Raw genomic sequence first — 24,020 nt, forward strand, 5'->3', positions numbered from 1 at the left:
TATATGAGCTGAGGTTAATCTCGTATTTCTCTTAATAAGGAGAGAAGGCAAAACAAACTCTATAGAGCTGAATTCAAAGGGATTTACAATAGTAAAATGGTGCTCAGCTTAATTTAAACAATCCCCTGAAAATAATCTCCACTTCTGTTTTTCTGGAGTTCCCCAAGGCTGTATACTGGAATCCTTTTGTTGACTTCCTTGACAAGCATCTGAGCATTTTAGGTTAAACTGTTAATGGAAAAAAAATGCAGCGGCAGTAAACTGTAAAGTGTCAGTTATGCCATCCAGGTCCTTGAGGTGACGTGGATCAGGGAGCGAATAGGGACTATGTGTGGTCACGATTCGAGTTTCAGACTTGTGTGCTGGTCGTGTGTGTTGGAGTGCGTTGTGCACTTCTATACAGACATACTTACATCCGCTTTAGCTTTTTATAGGCACTGAAGGCTCCTGCGGGGACACTTTTAATCAAATTTTGCTCCAAACGACTGAAAAAGAGATAAAAAGAGTGATTGGTGACAGGAAATCCTAAAAATTTGTCATTTTCGCCCCCATCGGTGTTTAATTTCAGTGAGGACAGAAATGATCATTTGTTGTCATCGAGAATTGTTTAGCCAATCCCCTCGGCCAAGCGTGAGAGTACAGCAAGTTCAAAAGGTGGCTGTTCCAATCAAGCAGCTACACGATATTTCTGCAGGTTGGTCAGTGCTTTGCAGCAGGGACCAGCGAAGGTCACTCAGTGTGAAATGTGTTACACTTTAGAGCTCAGCAGTAACAGCCAACGTGTGAAGATCGCCGTTTTTTGACCGAGATTCAGAGTGCAGAACAACCAGCCTGACTGCAAACAGCAGAGAAGCATTAACATGTATCCTATTTAAATGTCTTTGCTCTCTTTCTTGCAACAATTATTCATAAAGACATCACATTCCACTTTTAGGCTGGGGCAAAAAGGAAATAATTTACCTGTTTTGCTCCAGAAGGCTTCAGACTCAATATACCACTGTGGTTACATATCTTTATTTTCATACAGGGAGCCATCAGAAGCAGGCTCAAGGCTTATGTTGGGTAAAATAGACAATACTTTAGGTCCTGCTCTCCTGATGGCCTCACTAACACATTCATTTATGTAGCTCATGCATTGTTAATGTTACTCTGCTGCTTTGGTGAAAAGAGGAGCCGGCACCAAGAAAGAGAAGTTACAGAAAGGATGAGAAGAAAATGAGAAGTCAGAGAAAGTTTCAGATAAAGGATGGAAACACCAGGAAGAGCAAAGAAAGCAAAGAACCACAGAAGTGGGAAATCAAAGAGGTGGAAAAGTGTGGACATCAGGGGAGGAGAGGGAAGAAATTAGAGCAGAAAAAGATGCAGTGAGGTCCCAAGGCCAGCTACAGGGTCATCTGTCAGAATGATAAATGGGAGCTACTCCACCCTTCTCCTTCATCTCCTCCTCTTCCTCAGCTTCTATTATGTCTTGTTCATGACCTCCAATCTCATCCCTCTTTCTCCACTTTCTTTGATTATCTAACTCATTAATCAATCTAGCAGTTGTTGCTCATCAGTCTGGACTCAGAGATGTATTCAGATGAGGAGAACGCTTGGTGGGAGAAATAAATACATTTTAACTTTATTACAACGATGCGTGAACCTAATTTTGTTTTAAGATACAAAATGCCAACTCAAGTGGTTTTACATGCACCGTGACCTTGTTCATGTCCCTTTAAATTGCCCTAACGAAAAGGGCCTGGCTCCTAAACAGTCAATATAAATCAAGACGCAGGGATATTGACAAGGGCAATCTGCACCCAAAACAGGTAACAAATGATGTCTGAGGACTGAGAAACAAGGTTGGGATAAAGACACTTACGGGCTCAATATCAAAGGATGTATTGAAAGGACATTTTTAAAAGGCAGTATCATAAAATCCATAAGGTGAGGCAGCGATGAAATAAATTGCCACCTCAACACGGGATGGATTTGGCAGGCAAGTGCGATCTCTTACTTATGGTGTGTCTTACTTATGGACTCATACTTGGAAGATGACATTGTCTCAATCAAGGAACCTACAATACATCTTCCTGTTTCTGACCGCAGCAGTCGTTGATTTACGGTAATCAGCCCTATGCTAATACTGCATGTGTCCTATAGAAGGTAGCAGATACACGATGATTGTGCATGTGTATTAGTTACGCCTTTGTCCCGATTGCTTTGTGGGAGTATGTACATGTCTGGATGTGTATGTGAATGTGAGTCTATTACTTATTCCAGGGATGTACAGCAATATTTGTGTTTTGTTGCAGAGTAGAATTGCTTTTTTCCCCTCACAAAGCAATCAAGCAGCTGTCCTCTGTACAAACAAACAGGGTGAAACGATCAATACGGATATCAAACACATCCCGCTGTGGCCTGCACGTTCAAATTTGGGCCTGAGAGGGTGAAGAAGAAGGGATTGAAAGCGCATGAAAGGAGACATTTGCTGCAATCTACGCTTCAGATGTCAGGTTCATGGGAGGATCAGGCTCCACTGATTTGTGAATGTGAGAGAATATAAATAGGGACACCTAAAAGGATGCAAAAGCATCAATAGCTGGAGGGTTTCTGTCTAAGGTCAAATCTGTTTTATCTTTTACTCATTTTTAGCCAGTTCTTCGTGATTTGATTGGATTACCGTAATGGTCTTTATGCTGGTATTAACCAGGCCTCCACCTTTTAAATGTCTCTTGTTACTGCCTCCTGCCACATTAATATGCCGCTTTATATTTTTAAATCATTAGACAATTTCCAAACTTCTTGTATTTCTGATATTTCAAAGAAGATTCCCCCCATAAAGGCTTTAGAGGTGATTGTGGTCTCTCGAGTGGTTCCCTATAAGCTGAAGAATTAGGTCCCTCTCAAGTGAAGTAGAGGCCACGGGATTCAAGTTCCTATATTGCACAGTAAAACAGACTCAAAAGCTGTCATCCTGGAAGTGCTCTTACATCTCCACGATGCCCTCCGGGAGATTGGATGGGATTTCAGCAAGACCTTTACGGCGGCAGTCCACGATGTTGTTGTTGCAGGTGCAGCTGGGTGGACACACTGCAACCTGAGGGACACACGTCCTCGGCTCCGTCAGCACTGGTCCTGCCCACAAAGCACACACTTTACTGTCTGTGATGTCACCGGGACGCTTTCAACATCACATATGAAGAAGGTTGAGAGGGGAAAGCAATAAAAAATATAGAAAATAGGGGAAAAACGGGAGACAGGCAGGTTTGCTGTTGACACTCGGGTGAGGGTGGTCTGTAATGGAGCATGTAAGCAGAAAAGGCCGGACTAAAGGCTTACAGAGAGAGCAGCGCCTGACAGTCTATTACTATAGAAAGCTGAATCAGGTGGATACAAATGCTGTCTATACCATTTTACCACTGATAACACCACCGCTCTTACACTGGCCTTTTGGCTGATTACACCCTCTACGTGGTGGTGATTCTTCCACTGCTATCTCGTCAGAGCTGAGCTGTCGGCTGCTGATAACAATGCTGCTTCTACTAATGGCCTTTATTACTGTCTCTGTACTTTATGTCAGGTTTTTTTTTTCCTTTTAAAACCAGCTGCGACATGAAATTCAACTATGGCCTGGAATTTCTCCTCCTACTGCTTCTTGACATAAAGGAAATGTAAAGGTAAATAGGTCTACATGTATATGTGCATTATATCTGATGATAAGCAGAATAGATATCACAAAAAGTGCCATAAAGGACCCTTGGTCCTCCCCTCCTTTGCATGTAGGCGTGTTAATGTGAGCTCACCGTTGCAGACGAAATCTTTCTTTTGCACATCTGGGACATTGAGCCCCCTCATGTGGGCGGGGGCCATGCACTGGGTGAAAGGAGCCAAGCCTCGCCTGGCTCTGAGCCAGTCGGAGAGCCAGGACAGGTGGCAGTCACAGTGGAGGTTGTTGGAGTGCAGACGCCTAAAATGGAGAAAGAAAGGCATCAGCGTCAGTTATTATCACATTTTCCTATCAGACTGAGACGTGAGTCAGAAAAAGATGTTGAGTCTGTCATATTTATTGGTAATGTGCTAAGAAAGTAACCTGTCTTAGAATGTTAAAATGTTAGCCCCGTGCACATTTGCTAATTCAAAAACAAAGTACATGCATTTATTCAATTTAGCCCCACAAATGGGTGTACTGGTCATGAGGAGACTGATCAGTTTTAGGAAACTGGACTGCTGTGGTGGCTCGGGGGACATTTCAGATATTATGAACAATCCCTGGATCAGATATTGGATCCTATTGCTTCCATCTCCAAAATATCTCACTGCAGTTCCAAGTTTCTTTCTCAGAGTTTTCCTCCTCCACTGCAGTGCCGCAGAAATTAAACAAACTTTATTTGTGGTGACCGCTGCATTGAAACCTTTTTCCAGAGCCGATGTTCCTGTTGCCTGGATAAATCACATCACGCTGAATAACAACCAATTATTCGGACTACGGTACCTTCTTGGTGTGATCTTTTGCCAATGCTTATGTATCGGTTTTGCAGAAGGAAAAAAAAATAAACTACATTTTTTAACATTCTTTAACTCTAATTTGTCTAAAATATGCTTTGATGATTCCTAATTATTTCAGGGGTTGTATGCACATGGAATGCATTATTCCAAGCCCTTAAGGATCAGTTTTGTAAGTGATATAATGAAGATTCCCTCGTCATGGGTCTAATTTTAACACCATATACTGATGTGCTGAAATTAATGAACTGATTATAGTTACCAATTTATGCTTAAACTACATTTCCATGCTAATAGACTTTTTGAAAATTCACATGGAGCTTTAAAGTAATTAAAATGTAAGGTTCGCTGAAGAATGTCGAAGGTATTCAGAGCTTAAGGTCTCTCGGAAGAGGGAAAGGCGGGTAGAAAAAGATTGAGATGAGTCGGAAGGCCAATGAACAGCAGAATGTCTTGTCAGCGCATTATATGCCAGCTGGGATATCTAGCCTTTCAGAAGACAGGCTTCCCTTTGTAATAAAGCTGAGGACAAATCCTGTTATGGAACAGAGATGGGCTCATTGATGGTAGCAGCGGGGGCAGCGAGTTTTAATACTGCTCAGCCATTATAAATCCAGTTTATAGTCAAACCCCTGCCTGGAGATAGCCACGTCCTCGCCCTCCCCCGGCTCAGTCTTAATTACTGACAAGTAGGATTAAAACATGGGAGAATGGGTAGAGGCAGGGGGTATAAACTGCGCTTGTGTGCGTTTGTGCGTGGGTGCGCGCGTGTGCGGGTGTTCTCACTGTATTTGTGTGAAGCTGTAAGTCGGTGATAACTCGGTTGGGTTTTAGTTGCAGGTGATAAAGGGCCTTGTGCCTGGTGTTTCTATCCGCATACGTGTCGATTCTTTGTGTTGACCTTGCAGAACTTTGGTGCAAAATGTTTCACGTTGAGATTGAAGCAGTGGGAGCTCTTACATTTTACAAGTACAGGTCTCTGAATGAGAGTTCTAAGAGGTCCTGCCAATTATGCTATTAGCTGGGGGTGGAAGGATGGGAGAAAGGGGATGGGAGAAAGACTGCATAGGAAGTCTGGATGACAATGGAAATATGATAAAGGAGACAACATGGCTGGATTGAAAGTCTTTTTATATGGAAGACACACCATAAATAGACATTAATTCATAAAAAAATCCATCCAGTACATTACCACTACAGGCTACAGAGGAAGATAAAGATCGTGGGGGATATTTGGAGGGATTTTACTTTAATTTGGTGTGAAAGAGCTGTTGTTCAGGTCCTGCAGCAAATGTATACTTCTAATATTTTTATTATTAGATGATAAGGTTTTGAATATTGCTGATGTTCCCTTGCAAATATTATTTTCTGGTCCAGGAAGCAGATTGAGGTGAGGGGTCTTATAAAGAGAGCAACATCTGAAGCAGGTGGTGTCGAAGCCCCTCAAGGATCCTCATTACAGTTGTCAAGAGAACTCTGAGAGTGGGGGAGGCCAGACATTTCATTAAGAATGAAGTTTCCATTCGCACTAATACACCCATCTGATGCTTCCAGGCTAATCAGTTCAGAGACGCCTCTAAAGAGTTTTGATTGAATGAGTTGTTTTTATAAAAGCAGGAATCCAACACTGGGATCTGAGGACAGCAGAAAACAGACAGAGCTGGGGGAAGAGAGATTACAGAAGATATGGGGAAGAAATATTAATGATGAAAGAAATGGGCATGAACCACACCTGGAGAGGGGGAAGAAAGAGGACACATGCAGAAATCAGAGAAGGAAAGGAAGTCAGTGTTGACACCAAACAGAAGCGGACGGAGGCTTCTGATGAAAAGATATTGGATTTTGCTAACGCCGAACTAAACCTGCTCAAAACTGCCATGAGCTGCCATCCAAAATCCAATTTTAAAAGCCCAATTTCAGGTTGCATTACCATTAGATTGTAACATTATGTGGGAAATAAAGAAACCTGGACTTGTGGTTGCTGTATTTGAAAGCTGGAGTAGAAAAAAAAGGCAAACGTCCCCAAAGATAAGTGCAGAGATGGTTCCTCTCTTAGGAATCCCTGTTTATGTTCAGAAACGGGGTCAGTTGACCACACAAGTGCCTTTTAAAAATGCTTGATTCTGGGAGGAAATCCCATTCATTGCATGTTGGTTTTGGCAAGGTTCAACCCCCAGTGTGGCCGTCTCCAGAGACCTGTGGGATTATGGGTGTCAGATATACTCCACACTACACTCCAGCACACAGGAACTGTACAAAAAAGACACTTCCACACACAAAATTCCCACCAAATCAGGCAGAAATGATGATCTGGCAGCGAATCTGTGTGTGTGAGGACATAATGACCACATGATTATTCACAGTTGTGAAACAACACACGCGCTGGTCTCTTATTATGGTGGTATGAGGCAGTCACAAACACAGAGTGTGTGTCAAGAAAATATTTTGCTCTATTTATATGCAGTCTATATTTACACAGGACAGGCTGAAATACTGCTGAACATGCATGTAAGACAGCACCAGTAGAACGTTTGTATGGGCTTCTGTAGTTTTTCTGTGTGTGTGTGTGTGTGTGTGTGTGTGTGTGTGCGTGTGTGTGTGTGTGTACTCACAGTGTTCGCAGCTTGGGCATGTGGTTGAAGCTGGACAGAGGGATGAGGGTGATGTTGTTGTTGTTGAGGGTGCTGGAAGGCAAGAACAGTTAGAAAAAGGTGATCAAGGGAAAACATATTTGATCTCAACTGCAGGAAGACAATGTTGACGGCCTCCTCCCGATTTATCGGCCAACAATAATAATGATGATAAATCTGTTAACATGTTATTACACATAGAAACATGGTAAATGGGAGACGAGCAGAAGGATTGAAAACATTCGCGCGATGTTTTAATTATCATAATTTGCTCAAACTTCAGGCAAGGTCCAGTAGTGCTTAGATTAAAATTTGAAGAGCTGCCCTTTTATCTCAATCTGCAAGATTTAATGGATTCGTCCACGGCCTGGACTCCAGCCTCAAACCAAGATTCTTTAAAATTCAGCACAATGATTTTCAATAGATCTACAATGATTAAAAAAAAAAAAAAAAAGCTTTCTACCGAGATCAATTTTTTGAGCAAAAAGGTCTTTACTCAAAGTTTCCTATGACAAACACTTAGCAACCCTGACTTTCTGCCGGCGTTCTATTGCAAAGTCATCAAGGGCTCATTATTTATTGACACACATGGGAACACACAGCTCCCCCCCGGCTACCTTTCCTCCATCTCTAACTCCTAAGCAGGTCACTGCTGTCTCTACCTGTTAGCTCAGTCGTAAACCAAACTCTAACTCATATGTAGTATTGACCAGAAGCCCAATGAAAAACAAGGCTGATGGTCATTACAACCAAACACACACACACACACACACACACACACACACACTGAAGTCCCACTTGGTGTGTGGAAGAAACACAAAACGTATTGATTGTCTCTGGTTTTCCTGTGCAAAAAACCGAGAAAGAAATAAGAGCAGAGAATGAAAAAATTGCAGAAGCCAAACTCTTCCATCAAAACCCTCCGCAGGAGAATCGGACCGCATTGACTCGCGCGATCTATAAAGCAGCGCAGATAAAGCACTCATGGGGGAGGGAAATGCAAGATTCATCAGGCCGGTGACAGCGTGTTCATCCTTAAAAGTGACAATAGAGGGATGCAGAAGACAAGGTCATGTTGTCTTCTCATATTAGGCTCCATGATTAGATTATCATTAACATCATTTCTGGAATATGCATGAAAAAAGGTGGCTCATTAAAACTGGTGGGGCGGTTTCATAGTTTGAGGGGTTCCTCAACTCTTTGTGACTATTTCTTTTAATCCAGTTGCTGGTGGGAGCCAACACAGTCAGTCTTTACTTTGTTTCCACAGATAATTAGTTTAACTGGAGAGAAACAGAGCCTGGTTTACTTTAAACGTCACCTGAACCCTTAAATATTCAGAGTATTTGTGTTAAAAGGAGTTAGGATAGACTAATAATTGACTGTGAATGAATTACATGGATGTGCACATTTATAATGGTGTTTTGTTGGTGTGTAATGAGGATTTCACCAGGACTAATTCAAAAAATGGAACTTTTAATGAATTATTTCAGAAAAGTTGTGCCCAGATATTCAGCGAGCCGCTGGTCAGGTTGGATTTGTTTTGAGCGACACCCACTCGGCCCCAAAATAGACTGTTTTACTCGACTTCGTTGACGGTACTACTTTCCCCGCTCTTTAATTCTCACTCTGTCTGATTCTTTTCCTGCCTTCCCTTCACTGCCAGAATAGACCGAGTGGCCTTGGTGGATGGATTAAGTTTCACACTCACTTGGACGTACGCACACACCAGTGGTGCGGCTACGTTCGGCCCTGCCAGGGGGTGATTCCAGCCTGTGTATATAATTTAATTGTGAAATAACAATAATTTCCCTCTGCAATTTCCCTGTCAGTTATTCGCTCTTTAACTCTGTTCAACACCCCTCACCCCCACCCCCGCTGCCTTTAATACGGCAGCAGCTGGACCGACTCAGGCCAACGCAAACACCAAAAACATCATTTAAAAACACCACAACTATATTTCATGTTGTGGCTGCCTTCCCCTGCTTATTTTACATGCCTGGGGGAGCGGCCGCACTTTCAAAAACACGCCGACACTCGAGGATTTGAAGTGACAGTTTAAAAAAAAAAAAAAAAAAGTGGTGCATTTTGGCAGCGAGTGAAGTTTAATATTTCAGTGATTGACCAGATTCAGTGAGCAGGAGTGCAATCATCTCATTTAGAGGAACCACGAAGACGAGCCAAATTTTGATAGCACTCCCTTTGTTTAAGGGAAGTCATTACACATGTATCGAGCGTCTGCTGAGTCCAGAATCATCCAAATGGGATAAATCAAGGAAAACTATCTGGAAATTCTATCATTTTTCTCTCTCGCTTTGATAAGAGGAAACACTGGGTAATATCACCCAAAGGGACTTGACCAACACGCCGAGCACCTGTGAATAATTAACCTAATCATTTAGCTTTTTCTGTGCAAATATGGAAACCTTCCAACTTGCTGCCTTCCACCATATGTCTGTCTAACTTCCCCCATCAAAAAGTGCAAAACCAAAATTAAAGCTAGAGATTTATGGACAGGCTGAGACCAAAATGTGCTCATATATATATATAACCGTGGATGGGTCCAGCATCCCTGCACATCTGAGGCCACCATCATTCTTATGTCTTTAACCTTGCGCTCGTTCAATATATCATCAGATCATCGGTCTGCTTCTCATGTGGGATTCACGCGCCGCAGCTTCAGCCTTCTTCAGGTCTGTTTCTGAGTCATTTTATGGTGGGTGGGGTTTATTCTTTAAGTTTACACCTTAAACTGTAAATACGTTTTTTTTTTAAGGAAATTATTCTATTTGGTTTATAAATGAAAAGATGTCAAGTCTGGAAAAGAAGAACGAGAAGGTCCCAATGCTGCTCCCGGCAACTTTCTATTTTTTAATGTCATGTCAACTCTTTTTTATTTCACAAAGACTGCGTTGACCCCTGACATGATCTTGTAAAATGGATCTATAATTCTTGAATTCTACCGGGCGGTGCTGCCATTAAGCGCTGATCCCGGAGTCAGCAAGTCGGTCGGACCGCCGTCTGCACGGTGTTTTTAAAGTAGTGGTCTCTGTGTTGCAGTAAAATGGCCTCTGCAGTCAGTGATGGAGGAGGCTCTTTAGAGGCAACACACCAGGGAGATACTATCGCTCCTGTTTTTGCACGCTGGTGTTTGTATGGAAGAGTGTCTCCGCATGTGACTAAGAGAAAAAGAGCGATGTTATCATATATGTCTTTGCTGCAGCCTACACACGGAGGGTCAGAGCTCGTCAATCTTCCCTCTCACACGCATGCACGCACACGTTGGGCCATTCGGGGAGGTAAAGGAACGTGGTTCTGCTCCACTTTTTAGGGTCCTGGATATGAAGCCAGGCGTAAAAAATACCTTAAATAATAAATAAATACTCCTTTTAAAAATGCTTTTTGGGATTCGGCAGCATTGCTGCAACTCAGCACACGACACGCACGAGGATGATGCTAATTAATCACTTTTATTTACAGGGATTTTAAATATTATAATAAATATAAATGTAATATAATGTAAATATTTAAAATACGTATTTCCGAAATACTGGTTTCCAGCCCACGTGACCTTTACCGTAACACCATAAATTCACCTTACTGCTGATTTTTCCGAGAAGCTAAATTGAAACCTGAGCCGACCTGTTGAGCAATCGATTTTCATTTTAGAAACTAATCTGGTAAATATGTCACCCAGTGGCTTTTATTTACAATTTTGCTGTTACACAAGAGCTCGGCCACATTGAGTCTCGACATCGGTATGTAAAACAATCTTCTGCTCATCTGTTTATGGCCAATCAGCCTTAACAGACACAGATCGATACAGCGACACATTATCTGAATTTATTCAGCCACTAAAATACAACACAAAATCCCAGGCAATGTCTTTGCTTCCCACTAATATTGACTTTGCATTCAATACTATTTTTCTCTGCTTTAACCACTGATGTTAGCTGGGACCTGTGAAATACATGAGCGTGAGTCGACCTATGAATAAACGGAGAACATGAGAAGGTGCAAGTGTTGGTTTAATTAGTGGGAATATCAGGAAAACACAACAGCTTCACAACCACAAACCTATCAAAATACGAGTCAAATGCAGCTAATGAAGATGGTTGTGGGTGCATTCATTTGTGGGTTGATTCTTTCCATCTTATCTGTCATACTGAGATGAATAAATGAGAATCTGCAATTCCAAAGAGTCTGTTTTGGTGCTGGTGTTTTTGCTTTCAGGCCAGTTGAGGAGTAACAAGAATTAATTTCTCCTTCAGCGTTCCCACACTGACAGTGAAGGGGGGGGGTGGTGGGGTGGGGGGTGGGGGGGGTAGGGGGGTGCCAAGTGTGAAAGCGCCAAAAAGGCTCTTTGAGTTATGTGAAAAGCCCTCAGCATCGTCCCTGAGGCACCATTACAGCTTCAGGAGAGCAGGCAGAAGGTGAGAGCACGGACACTTCGCTCCTTTAACTAGAAGATGTGTTTAACCCCTTCACATCCACCATTTACTGCTTCAGCTCAGAGGAACAGAGCAGATAGGACGAGCCCCGAAAACGGCTCTCAGTTAGCCGGGTCACCTGATTCTTTAACCTCTTCCCTATTCAGCGCTTGGCTCAGGAGAGGCAGCGGGGGAGGGGAGATAGAGCACCTGTCTATAGGTGGATGTCAAGATTAATATGTGGGGGTGTAGGAGTCGGGAATAGTTTATCCTGCTTCGCTGAGTCAGCTGAGGCAATCTGTCATCTGAGAGTCGAGCGATTTGATGTCACTGACGGGATCTGAGCGCCTTCGCTCCAGTGCGACTCCGAAAACTTTTTACACTCTTCAAATGTTTCAAAATAAGATGCTTTTAAATCTAATTTGGCAGTCAGAGACGCCTTTTCCTATTCTGATGATGAGTCATTTTGTGAGAGTGATTCTTGTTTTCCCTTTTCTTTTCTTGGATGGCTTCAGATAAATGTTCTGTCATATATAACATGCATGCATCGAGGGACAATGTCCACACGGTACGCTTTTTTTGTATCATGTGTATTGTTTGGCCAAAATTTATTTATATATTTATTTATATATTAATATTTCAACTTTCCCACGGGGGTTTTAAGCCCGTGTTTCTGCTTTACCTCAACAGTCTGGACCTAAACCAGGCATGTGTGAGTGGGTTTTGTTTCCATGCATCAACTATGTGTGTCTAGATTTTGAGTGTGTGCGTGTTTGACTGTGTAGATGTGAGTGGGGGTGGGATAGTTTAATAAACTCTCAAGTGTTTAAACAACCAAAGTCTTGTAATTTACTCCTTCTCATTTTCACAAAATTGACATTTTCAGTGTTGCTCCTGGAAACCAGCATGGGAAAGTTCAACTGTTTACAACCTGGACTTGAGGAGATTGGGATAATTAGTAATGACTAAAGGGTGCTATATTTAGGACCCTAATCCACATTTAAAGACAGCAAAATACCAGCGACCAATGTTCACAAGTGAAAATGTATTAATTTAAATTTGGGCTATGATTCGACTTAAGAAGGATAAACTAATTTCTGTATCAGTACTTAACAGTACTTAACTTAATAAAGGCCCAATGAGAAGAGAAGGTGAGAAAAACATCATGTGATGTTTTTCACTTACAATACTTAAGATGTCAGAGATCTTTAAAGTGTCTTTAAAGTTAGAAAAAGCCTTAAAATAACCGCTTGATGATGCTGATGTTAATCAAGGAAATTATCAGTCATACACGTGCTTTAGGAAAAAGCTGGCAAGGAGTGTGTGTGTGTGTGTGTGTGTGTGAGGAGGGGTTATTAATTTGCTGTAACCTACCACCAGAGGGCGTCACAATGCTCCAGCATCCTTGTACTCTTGTCTGCATCTCTGGATGGATTCGATTGTCCCTTCATCCATTTTGTTCTTTACATTCCTCCTCTCCCTTGACAGCATGTTTCTTCATTATCACCTTGGTCTTCACTTACCCACCTGCTCTCTTTTCCATCTCCTCCTCCTGCTGCACCTTTTCGCAGCCCTTCCAGTCGTCCCTGAACCACCAGGCTCTGCAGCGCTTCATAATTCCACTATCATTATTCCAGTGGAAGCAGTCAACTGTCAACATGTTTCTTTATCTCTGTCCCAGGCCCTGCTCCTCTTTCATCCCTTCTTTATCCCCTTACAACATTCACCTCGCTTAACTACTTTCTTTAAATCCCAAACAAATACATCTAAAACCGCTGTCATTACTTTAAAGACTGCCTTATCTCAGTCTGTTATTATTACTATTACCCCCCCCCCTTCCTTCATCATCCAGGAAATTACACACGGCTCTTTCTAAACCCTGCCCTTTTCTTCATTTGTGAGTATCCATCTTCCTCTTTCTCCTCCCTCATATCTCTTTGTTCTCTCCCTCAGATTAGGTCTTTATTTGTCACAGGGGTGGTTACAGCGACGGTGGAACAGCCCAGCTCGCTGACTCAAACAGGTCGAAAGGCTGTCCAAACCAAAACCACTGAATCACAGAGAGCTGAACGCCCATTCTCTTTTGACCCTTCTGTGCACACACACACACACACGTGCATATGCAATCGCACGCGCGCACGCACGGCGACGTGGTCCCTGACAGACAACACCGCCTGCTCCCAGACTGATTTTCACTCTGAAAAAAGTTCCAAACTGGTCTCGAAATAGTCGACTTTATGCGCCAGGAAGTTTAGTTTCAGAGATTTCCATCCAACGCCCACGTGCAGGCGGTGCACGACCACAGAAATGTGATCATTACTGGGGGGCGCCAGAGCCTGGACATCGCCGCAGATAAACAGCAACCAATACACACGAACACAACACATGCAACCCAAATGCGGGAAACTCAACACGCGTGTACAGACATGTACACGTACTCGTGCACACACGGTGATGAGGTTTTCTGTTCTGGGTTATCTGGTAGAAACCACAGATGTCTCCTGATTCATCTGGAGCTCTGAGCAACATTTGTGAGAAAGGAGCTATAACTTTTAATCGCTTTATGTTTAATAGAGGGATGCGGGCTGAAAAAGTGATGATTACCTTTGATTATAATTAGATATTTGTAATTATGGTGTATTAATAAAAGCTTATCTTTAGAAATATTTTTACTTCACATGCATGTATTATATGCATCTTTGTGCATCATTTAATAGCAGTTGCGAACATTTTTTACACTCATTTTATTATTACGTATTTATTTTAAGTATATATTCAGACTTGCAGCTGTGGATGTTTTCAGCAACCGGCAAGAAAAAAAAAAAGTTGGACGCAGCGAGGAAATGAGGCTGAGAAGTCAACAGCTCAGTGGGTGGAAAATAATTCAAGCCTGCAGCTTACAAGTTTTATACACACCATTGTCTTTTAAAAACTTGTTCTGGTCCTGCTGCTTGCTTTAGTGCTCACCAGCTCTATTTATAAACCGTGACCATTAACATACTTTTCAAATTTAAATCCATCTTTTATCTATTTTATCGCTGGTGAAGGTCATGGGGGGTGGTGGTGGTGATGGAGCCTCTCCCACATGAGGGAGAGGAAGATCTACAATTTGAAGAGCTGCAGGACACACACACAAACACACACAGACACACGTACACGTGCACGGACTGTGGGAGGAAAATGGAGAAAATGGAGACTATCGAAAAGATCCTGCTTGGAATGAAACCCACAACCTTCTTGCAAGGAGGCTTCAGTGGTGGCCGTAGACAAGTGGAAAGACTGAAGGAAGGTGGGACAGAGAGACGGACGGAGGGGGGGAAAGTCACCTTGTGGGGCTTCAGTGCACTCAGCCACTCTGTCTCCACTTATGAATTATGACAGTTGCTGGTTGGCCGAAATCCACACACACACACGCACACACTCTGCTCGGTCGTTTTCTCACTCTCTCGCTGGTACACACTCCTCCAGAATGCTGCGCTTCACAGAGAATCATAAAATATGCAGCTGCACCGCCGCTCTTCAGAGTGCTTTTCAGGCCCGTGTGTGGCCGTGTCATGTCACGGCACTGAGCGTCTTCTCTTTACTCTCCTCCTCTTCCAACCATCTTTTCCTCCCCTCTCTCCATCTGTCTCTCTCAGTCCCACAATGATCTTCTGTCCATCCTCGACCCATTTCTGCATCGGCAAAAGAATCGACTTGGCTTTGGTTGGGTGGACGTTACTTCGATGACACCTGACCTGCTTCTCGTTCACTCTAGCTCGTCCTTTTGTGCTTTTCCTTTTCTATGAGCTCAGCAGAACATTTTTTATTCCAGCAGCAGATATTCAAAAGATACAGAAATTCTGGATTTAAAAAGAAATATTGCAGGAATTGAAAACTGGCTTGGCTATAATCATGTGTCTGTCCTGTGCACCTGCACCGGGGAACCCATCAAATGGCACGATGTCCCCATTTATTATAGACATTCGAAAAATTATGTAGAGGTGCAATAGCACGTTTTCACCCATGAGCATTAGCTTGCCCGTGTAAATGCGTCACATCCTATTGAAGGGAACATTTTCTAGTGGAAAAGATCAGAATCAATAAATAATGCTGATGGACACATATTGGAATTTTCAGGGACAGCGAGAGTAGAGATTATCTGATCAAAGATAGTATTGATTGTATAGGTGGAGGCAACAGGGGGATTCTAGGATGAGTTCTTTAGTGTACAAAGTCCGTGTGACCTTTGAACCTCTCACCGATAACGTGGGTGATCTGATGAAGCCGAGGTTTACGGATTGTAAATGCTTCGGCTCTGGGGAGTCACTGATTGCTGCGATGGAGAATATTTGATGCATGATGGGAAACCGGGCGCTGTGGTTTTGCAGGGAAATCTGGAGCCGCACAGTTGAATGGGGAATGCACTGCTCTCATACTTTATGACGAATTATAGAGGCCCATGTGAAATATTAACCTGATTAATTCTATTCATATCTGGACAAAAATGATCAAATCATCTATTTTCATTAATTGCAGTCAGCGGGGGTGGGGGTGGGGGGTGAGGAGCCTGAAGATCAGCGAATGGAATTCACATTAAATTCAACTGGTTGAAAACTGATATGAATGATTATTAATTAATCAGTTTCATATTAGCTGGCTCTAATGGAGCTGCGGTGCACCTACAACCACGCACACGCCCGGATGTGTGTTGTGTGCCTGCAGACTTTGTGTGCTTCCACGGAACTATTTCTGAGAAGATGATTGGTTATTCACGCATTTACCAAAACACCTCTAAATGTTTTTCCTCTATGAATTTGGTGTGTGTGCATTCGTGCGTGTGCAAGTAAATGGGCGCCCTTTCCCCAGCTCATTGGGATGCAAGACGGCAGCTCGTCGAGCACGAGCTGTCCCGGCTAGCTTTTGAGTCATTAGTGCGCTCGTTAGTCCAGTTATGTTAAATCTAAATTACCATTCATCATCACACAGGGACACATCATTTATTCTGATGCGCCTGGCAGACACAGGCGCTAACTGGATTAACTCATTCACAGACACGCACACACCCTTGCTAAAACACGGTGGAATTCCAAATCAGGTGTTAGCTCTGAGGTAAGTGTTTAAAATAGATCAAATATTATTGATTAATACATTACGGGGCATTAGTAATGATTGGTGCGCCCTTGTGAATGCAAACCACTTTCAAACTGGGCCCTACTCAAGGAAACCGATAGATCAGAAAAGAGACTACAGTACACACAATCCTTCATTTACATGTAGTTACTTAAACATTTCAGCCTATATAGGAACACTGATATGCTAATTCCCCTGAAGTTTCTATGAAGCTTGATAGAACCTTCATATGTGGGAGTCAAATTGCTTTTCTGCATACAATATCATACAGAACTACTTTGGAGGGCTGGTCTGTATTCATCACTGGCTGTAAGCGTTAAATTAGCTGCCGTGGAGTTGCAAAACGCCCTGGTACAGAGTCATTAGTCGCTGCAAGAGGAACGCCTGCAATCTGCAGCGCGGAGAAATTCCTGAGAATCAGAGTGGATGAGGCAGCTTCTGCTGTCAAATATCCAGGCTGTGTTTATCACATAATTACATTCCCACTTCTACTGTGTTTATTGGTCTTACAAGTTTGAGCACGTACAAATGTGGCCATGAAGGGAAGAAATGGAAGCACAGTGACAGTGTTGTGCCTTGAAGGAAAGTTTACTCTGTCTGGCAGCAGCTGAGCTTTGACCATTGAACATCGGCTTTGGTTATCCTCAATTGCAATAGATGAATATGAACTCCACTTTCCTTTTCAATGAGAGGAAAAATTAAATATTTGATTTCCGTTTTCTATCATCAGTGGCCAATCGGAGACATTTCCTGTGTTTGGCTTTCAACAGCCTCTTTTAGAGGTGATAAGTGCTCTCAAGTGCGTCATCAACATAAAGCGTGAAGTTAAAAGCATTGAGCACTGTGGAATAATGTGCTTCCAATTATCAGTCAGTCTGGCTGATTCTGATAGGTGTTTAATGACAAACATAATCAGGCTCTAATGGTCAGCAATCTGTTCATGGTGTCATAAAAATAAGGTGAATTTGGGTTTGTGGATGACGCAGCAGGATGCTTTGATGGCACTTTGTGTCACCAAATGACAGCTGTTTTTTTTTTTAACAGCATTTAGAACATAATCGGTGCGACAAATTCTTGGCACAATGGCTCAGAAATTAGGCTGATGCGGCTAACCTGGCTAAACAAACCCTGTCAGATAGGTGTGGCAATTTAAATATCAAAAGGACCCTGAATGCACCACGCGCCAGTGAGGAATGTAAGCTTACGCCTGTAGCATGACTTCTGCGTAAATGCACACAGTTAGGTTAAACCAGGTGGCTTGTGGGTCATTTTTAGTTGTTAAAGTTATTTGCAAGTGTTGACTGGCAATTACCCGGCAGCGAGCCTCCATAAAATCAGCCGAGAATGTTAATTTCCTACTTTCATTTTTCACCATGACAGTGGTAGAGTTTATCGCCGCTGCCTGGCAATAGAGAAATGATTGTGCGGATATTAAAAGATGACCCCCCGTAGGGGTCAAACTGCACTTTCAACACGAGTTTAAAGACAGTTGACGCTTTTAGCGCGTGTGGTGTGAAAAACGTTATTCTCACAGTAACGATTTTGTCTAAAGATATTTAAGCTTGTGATTTTTGGAGTTTTGGAGAAAAGCATTGAACAATGTCATTAATGTTGGCCAGTTGCTAATCCCCCCCCCCCCTTCCAAAAAAAAGGAAGCTCTTTTAACACAGGTGAGGTCGCCGTTTGGGCCACATTTGTGCTGATTTCATACAGACCAGCTCGTCAGTGACCCAGTTGGAATCTCCGTCTGTACTTTGACAAATGCTGCTCCCCGTCTGACAGCCTGGGTGATTTGGAAACAACAAAGGAGCCAAATTGAGTCAGTCAGTCAGACATTTGTTCCATCAATAATTAATGCTCCCCTGCTCTTCTCTCCCTCTGATCCTTTCAATCTATTTTCTATCACTCACTTTTTTTCCTTCTCGGCTAACATCACACGCGTTGCCTCCTGCTTTTCTGTCTGGTTTTTCATCTCTTGTTTTATCTCCGATGTTTTTAGCATTCCTCTTTCATTTTTTCTCGCCGTCCTTCTGTAACCTGCTGATTTTTTCATCTTACACGCGATCTGTTTATCTCGCTTTTCCACATCTTTAAAGGTTCCCTGTCTCCGATCAGATGTTAACATTTTGCCTTCCCGTGCCTTCTGGATGTCCCTCCATCTCTCCGTCTCCCCTCTTCGGTCTGAGCTGGCTTTTCCTCAGGTCCAACATCTCATCAATAAATAATGTCCAGGAAACAGGCTTTACAACAGTGAGATCACACTCCTATCTCCCACCCCACCCCGAAATCTGTCTTGCGTCCGCGAGCACAAAAATAAAGGAAGGGATAGTAACCATGGTCCTTTTGGGCCTAAATAAATCATGGCCCAGCACTGCCTCTCTTTTAGAACCTTGGTTCTTCCTCTTTTATCCTGGTAGTCATGAAAGAGAGAGCAAGGATTGGTTGAGAATGAGGTTTTCTAAGGACAGATAACTAAAAGGAGCAGATATCAAAGGAAATGCGGAATGTAAAAGTATCTTTAGTCACATCTGTCAGGTTCGCTAAATCTCTCCAGGAAGAAAAACTCTTCCGTCACAGAGGAACCCAGCTCAAAAAGGGCCTCACAGAAAGTGTTAAAAGCAGAGACTTCTGCTTTTGCACCAGCAGGAGTAAAAAATGTTTACTAGTTTGTGTCAGAATTACTAGAATCGATCTGATTTCATTAATAAAAAAAACAATTAGCATTTGCAGTGAAAACATTTCCAAAACTTGCAGACTGTTGGACCCTCTGTGCAGTAAAAGTAGGAATGTATTCATTTTGTTTACTGCCTCTTTAGAATTGGCCCGGAAAAATAAATGTTTCTCCAGTCCCACCGTGTTCAGTTGTTCTATATTTCTAACCTGTCAAATTTAATGAAAAACACAATCGCTCCCCTTTATGGAGGGAATAATTAAGGTACGATTAATGAAACTAACAACTTAAAATCCATTTAGCATTTTCAAAATGAGCCCCAATATTCAGCTTCTGACTCGCCAATGCTGCCCCTGTGAAACATATTAAGCTGCTCAGATAAAGCTAGTCTACCAAGAAACAGTGGCTAATTAAAATGACTAGATTAATTAATGTGGAGATTGATTAGTGGCATTACAGACACACAGAGCGCTCGGTGTGACATTCTCTTCAAAAACTTTTTTTTTTGTTTTGGCAGGAAGTAAATGTTAAACCCAACTTGTCAAATTACAGTTCAATATTTTTAAATGATTGTTTGCAGACCAATGATGCATTTCTACATCACCACACGTTCTGCAACAGACAGGCCATCTATTTACAGGAAAATATGGCACATATATTTAGATATTTCACTTTAATGACCGCCTGCACCGATTAAATTAATCACAACTCCAAAAGAATCTCTGTTAATCCCATAACTAATGTGTGTTACAATCTAATTTTTCAAGAAAATAAAGAAAAAGCCACTTTTGATGAATTAGCCCACTAATAATTTCAATGTTGACTATGACATCAATCTGTTAGTGTAGCCCCTAAAATACTGGTCCATCAGGTGCAAACTGATCTGTACAATGACACCACAACACACACACACACACACACACACACACGCACACAAACCTACCTGATGGTGACAAACACATGACCTCCAATCGTTGAATTCTGCTCGCCACATTTTGTAACGTGGTCACGAAATCAACCCCAGGAACCGAACAGATGGAGCCGTGAGTGCGTTGACGCACGCGTGCGGTTGTGTGCGCATGTGAGAATAGACATGCATCTGTGCAAAAGTGTGTGTGTGTGTGTGTGCTTGTGTTAAAATGACTGAAATGAAGATCAAGAACTGCTCGCTGTCATTCATGCCCTTTATGTGTGAACACACACACATGCGCACACGCGCGCAAACACACGCACACACACACACACACAGACACACACACACACACACACACACACACACACACACACCTGCTGTTATTAAAACATCACATCCAGTAAATATATTGTGCTGCCATGCTGTCTGCTGTGAATGGGAATGGCTGCGTATTTACAGTGAATAGTAAATCCTGTCGAGTACTCAGCTGTCAGTCTTATGAATTGCTAATATGCTGTATCTCCTGCTGCTGATCCCCCTCTATCTGCTCCCATCGCGTCTATTGTGAGCTCACTGAAATTCTGAGTGGAAGAACAGGAGGGAAAAAAAGCTCACTTTGCTTTAAAAGAAATACGAACAAAAAAACCTGTTCAACGAAGTCAACGTCCATGGCGGCATGTCAGACTAACAAACCTCTGCATTTGTTTTATTCATTACAGCTAAATTTGCATTCAACTTTCAACTGGTAACTTGTAAAACTGACACGACTGAGAGCATTTCCTCCTGAATCCCTCATGCAGCAGATGTGGGCTTTTTTTTGTAATTCCTTTGTGTTTCTGTTCACATCAGACGATGAGGGTCACTCATTTCCATTCCAGACAAAAGGATGCGTGCACTAAAAGCCCCTTTAACCAATTTCCATGCAGCTACAGCACAGATTAAACATATTCTACATTATGGATTTGAGATTAATTCCTCTCCCTCACTGCAAAAGCTCATTATGTGATAAAGCAACAGTTGCTCAGAAGCAGCCCAGCGCTGCTCATTGGCTTTATTCTCTCTATCAAAACGCATTAAGACATTTTGCGTAAAATCAGACCCACATTGATCCGATTAGAGGCTGAGGTAGCCTTCTCTTTCTTTGTTTTAGCCTTTTCCTTTAAGCTCCCTTTTCTTCAGGGAGAAAAAAAAGAACCTTCTACCTTGCAGCACCGTATATGCTCCTGGAACCTTGTGTCTTATCTGTAGCGCCATGACCTCTAAAACGTTCTTTTTGATCACTTTAATGGGAAATCACAGAGAGGCACATCTTGTCCCTGCACACGATGATGCTCCATCTTCAACACTCCACACAAGTTCCCCCTCACAACTGCACCTTTCTGCACGGATCGACGTTCAAAGCGTCACTTGAAGATCAGAACAGACGCACGAACCCTCAAGCATGCAGTCGCACGCACGGGCAAATATGCAGCAGCAGCAGCAGCAGCGTGTTCCCAAACGCTGAGGGAACCACCGATGTGCGCTAGCGCACGCTGCAGAAGCAGCGCAGGTGGTTGCTACAGTTTTCTCACTCTTTGTGCTCGTGGATCGGTGGACTTCAAGGACGCCAAATTTGTCAGTGAGAAAAACGGCTGTGAGACGCATTCAAGCACATGAAATTGTGTCACTTAGCACAAGGACGCAGCAAAGATAAATCAGAAACACCGACGTGTGGTTTCCTCAGGAAAAAAACATCCTTAACATCTTCTGTTGCTAAGAAAATTAAGACAAAACTGCAAACAAAACTGGGAAAGCAGAAAGTAAATGCCTATTTTCTAAATGAAGGAAATGAAAGTCATACAGGAAAGAGGAGTGGAGAGGTGAAAAGAGCACCCAGAGGAGGAGGAGAGGGCGAAGGATGGAGAAGCGTCGGCGTTTCTTTTTCAAATGTACTTACAGAATCTCCAAATCGCGCAGCGCTCGGAAAGCTCCATCTTCGATGCAGCTGATGTGGTTGCTGTCCAGTTGCCTGCACCACAAACACACACATCAGGCACGCAGGAATGCGCACACACATGCACACGTACAGGCAGAGATAAGGGAGAGAGAGAGAGAGGGGGAGAGAGTCAGGCATCAAGTAGGCAAGATGCGCTCAGCTGGGGGAGGGACTAACAAAAGACCCTGAATGAGTGTGTGTGAGGGTGTGTGAGAGGTGATTCCCAGCAAGTGTGCTGAAGGTAGCACCAGTGACAACACACACACACACACATATACACACACAGAGGGTCTCTGGATACTCGTCTAGACGGGAGAGTCTCACCTGAGTCCAGCCCTGAGGAGCGGAGGAGAGGAAAAGGAGAGCGCGACGGAGGAGAGCGATATGCTGAAGTGGCCTGCCTGGCGCCAGCCTATCACCTCCTTCCCCTGTTGCACGCCCGGCACACACTGGCCACCGGGAGAGAGAGGGACGAGAGAGGTAGCCTCGGAGTGGAGGAGAGCGAGCGAGCGAGCTGGAGAGCCCACCCTGCCTGTCTGTTCTGTAAATATTAATTGCATTTTCTGCTCTCCTACCCTCCTCCTCTCATCCTCCTCTTCCTCTCCCCTCCTCCAATGGTCTTTTTTATTCTTTATTTTCCTCTCTGGAGTGAAAGAGGGAGTAATTTCATTACATTAGGCCAGCCAATCCATTAAGGGCCTTTTACCGGCTCTGTCACTGAAACAATTTCATTAAAAGGAAAGCCTCCGTAAATCAAGCCACAGTCACGACTCGGCCTCGCGTTTCTCGTTCTCTTCCCTTCCCCTCTCGATCACGCTGCCCCTCTTCCATCACTTGTACTTGGACTCCCAGATGCACCCTGTACCCCACCATCATCTATCCTTTGCTTTTACTTTAATTTGCTCCGCTTTAGGTATTCAGCCGCATCTCACTTCCGCCAACCATCCTTTCATCCGTGAACCCAGCAACCCCAGAATCCACCCCCAACTCCTCCTTGTCCTCCCTCCGCTCCATCCCATCTATTCTTCCATCTCTACATCTGCAGATGGCAGATGGAAGTATATACACATATCCATATGTCGCAGCCACGCAGTTAAAGGCCAGATTGGCATCAATGAAAGTGTCATTAAAACAGACTGTTTTCTAAAAATTTAAGACCTAAAGAATAATCTATTTTCGCATGCATATCGGGATGTACCAAGTTCCTGATGGGGAGGGGTGCCTTTTCCACCCACTCACAAAAGGTTAGTTTGGAGTTTTATAAAGTCATAGATTGACTTTATTGCTGGCGTAAAGTTACTACTTGTAAAGTATATAAACACATCCACAGGTAAAGAGTCATCTCATTGTTCAATAGTGAACCTGATATTTGATTAATCGGTCAATTAATATTTATTGTGAAAGACGGAATGTGAGGAGGGTAAAAGTAAAGGACAAGATGGTTTGAAAAATCTTCCTTTTCAATACATACGTGGAAATAACTCCACGATTAGCCCCCACGGTGTGGAGAGAAGCTGCAGTGCGGGTTTGAACCCAAGAGGGGACGTTTATTCGCAGAGCCTCCAGGGTTTTTTAAACTTAAACAGGAAGAGCGAGTGGCACTCAGGCTGCGACAGTCACTCCCCAACAGGTGGGAGCCCAGATAAATGGAGACGAAACCAAACACAGAGAAAAAGTCTAGATCACACACACACACCACACACACACACACACACACACACACCACTGCGACTTAATGCCTGCTCTCCACACAGCAGAAGATAAAAGCATATCACTTCACCTTAATCTCCTCATTCTCGTCCCC

General features: G+C 43.1%; 1 protein-coding gene across 3 annotated transcripts in view; it reads right to left on the minus strand.

Moving 5' to 3' along the window:
• slit3 (slit homolog 3 (Drosophila)) overlaps positions 1–24,020 on the minus strand; it is a 157,912-nt gene that overhangs the window by 37,320 nt on the left and 96,572 nt on the right. Inside the window, exons 1-6 of one of the 3 annotated variants that reach the window (XM_029847082.1) lie at positions 22,541–23,200; positions 22,178–22,249; positions 7,098–7,169; positions 3,786–3,949; positions 2,973–3,117; positions 414–485 (exon numbers count right to left, since the gene is read on the minus strand). In XM_029847082.1, coding sequence (XP_029702942.1) covers positions 414–485; positions 2,973–3,117; positions 3,786–3,949; positions 7,098–7,169; positions 22,178–22,249; positions 22,541–22,776 — 761 coding nt within the window. In that variant the 5' untranslated portion in view covers positions 22,777–23,200. Of the gene's footprint in view, positions 1–413; positions 486–2,972; positions 3,118–3,785; positions 3,950–7,097; positions 7,170–12,919; positions 13,243–22,177; positions 22,250–22,540; positions 23,201–24,020 lie in introns of those variants that run through there. The other 2 variants (XM_011610926.2, XM_029847083.1) reach the window with 2 other exon arrangements.

The sequence above is a fragment of the Takifugu rubripes genome, chromosome 14 (genome assembly GCF_901000725.2).
Source record: "Takifugu rubripes chromosome 14, fTakRub1.2, whole genome shotgun sequence".
NCBI lineage: Eukaryota > Metazoa > Chordata > Actinopteri > Tetraodontiformes > Tetraodontidae > Takifugu > Takifugu rubripes.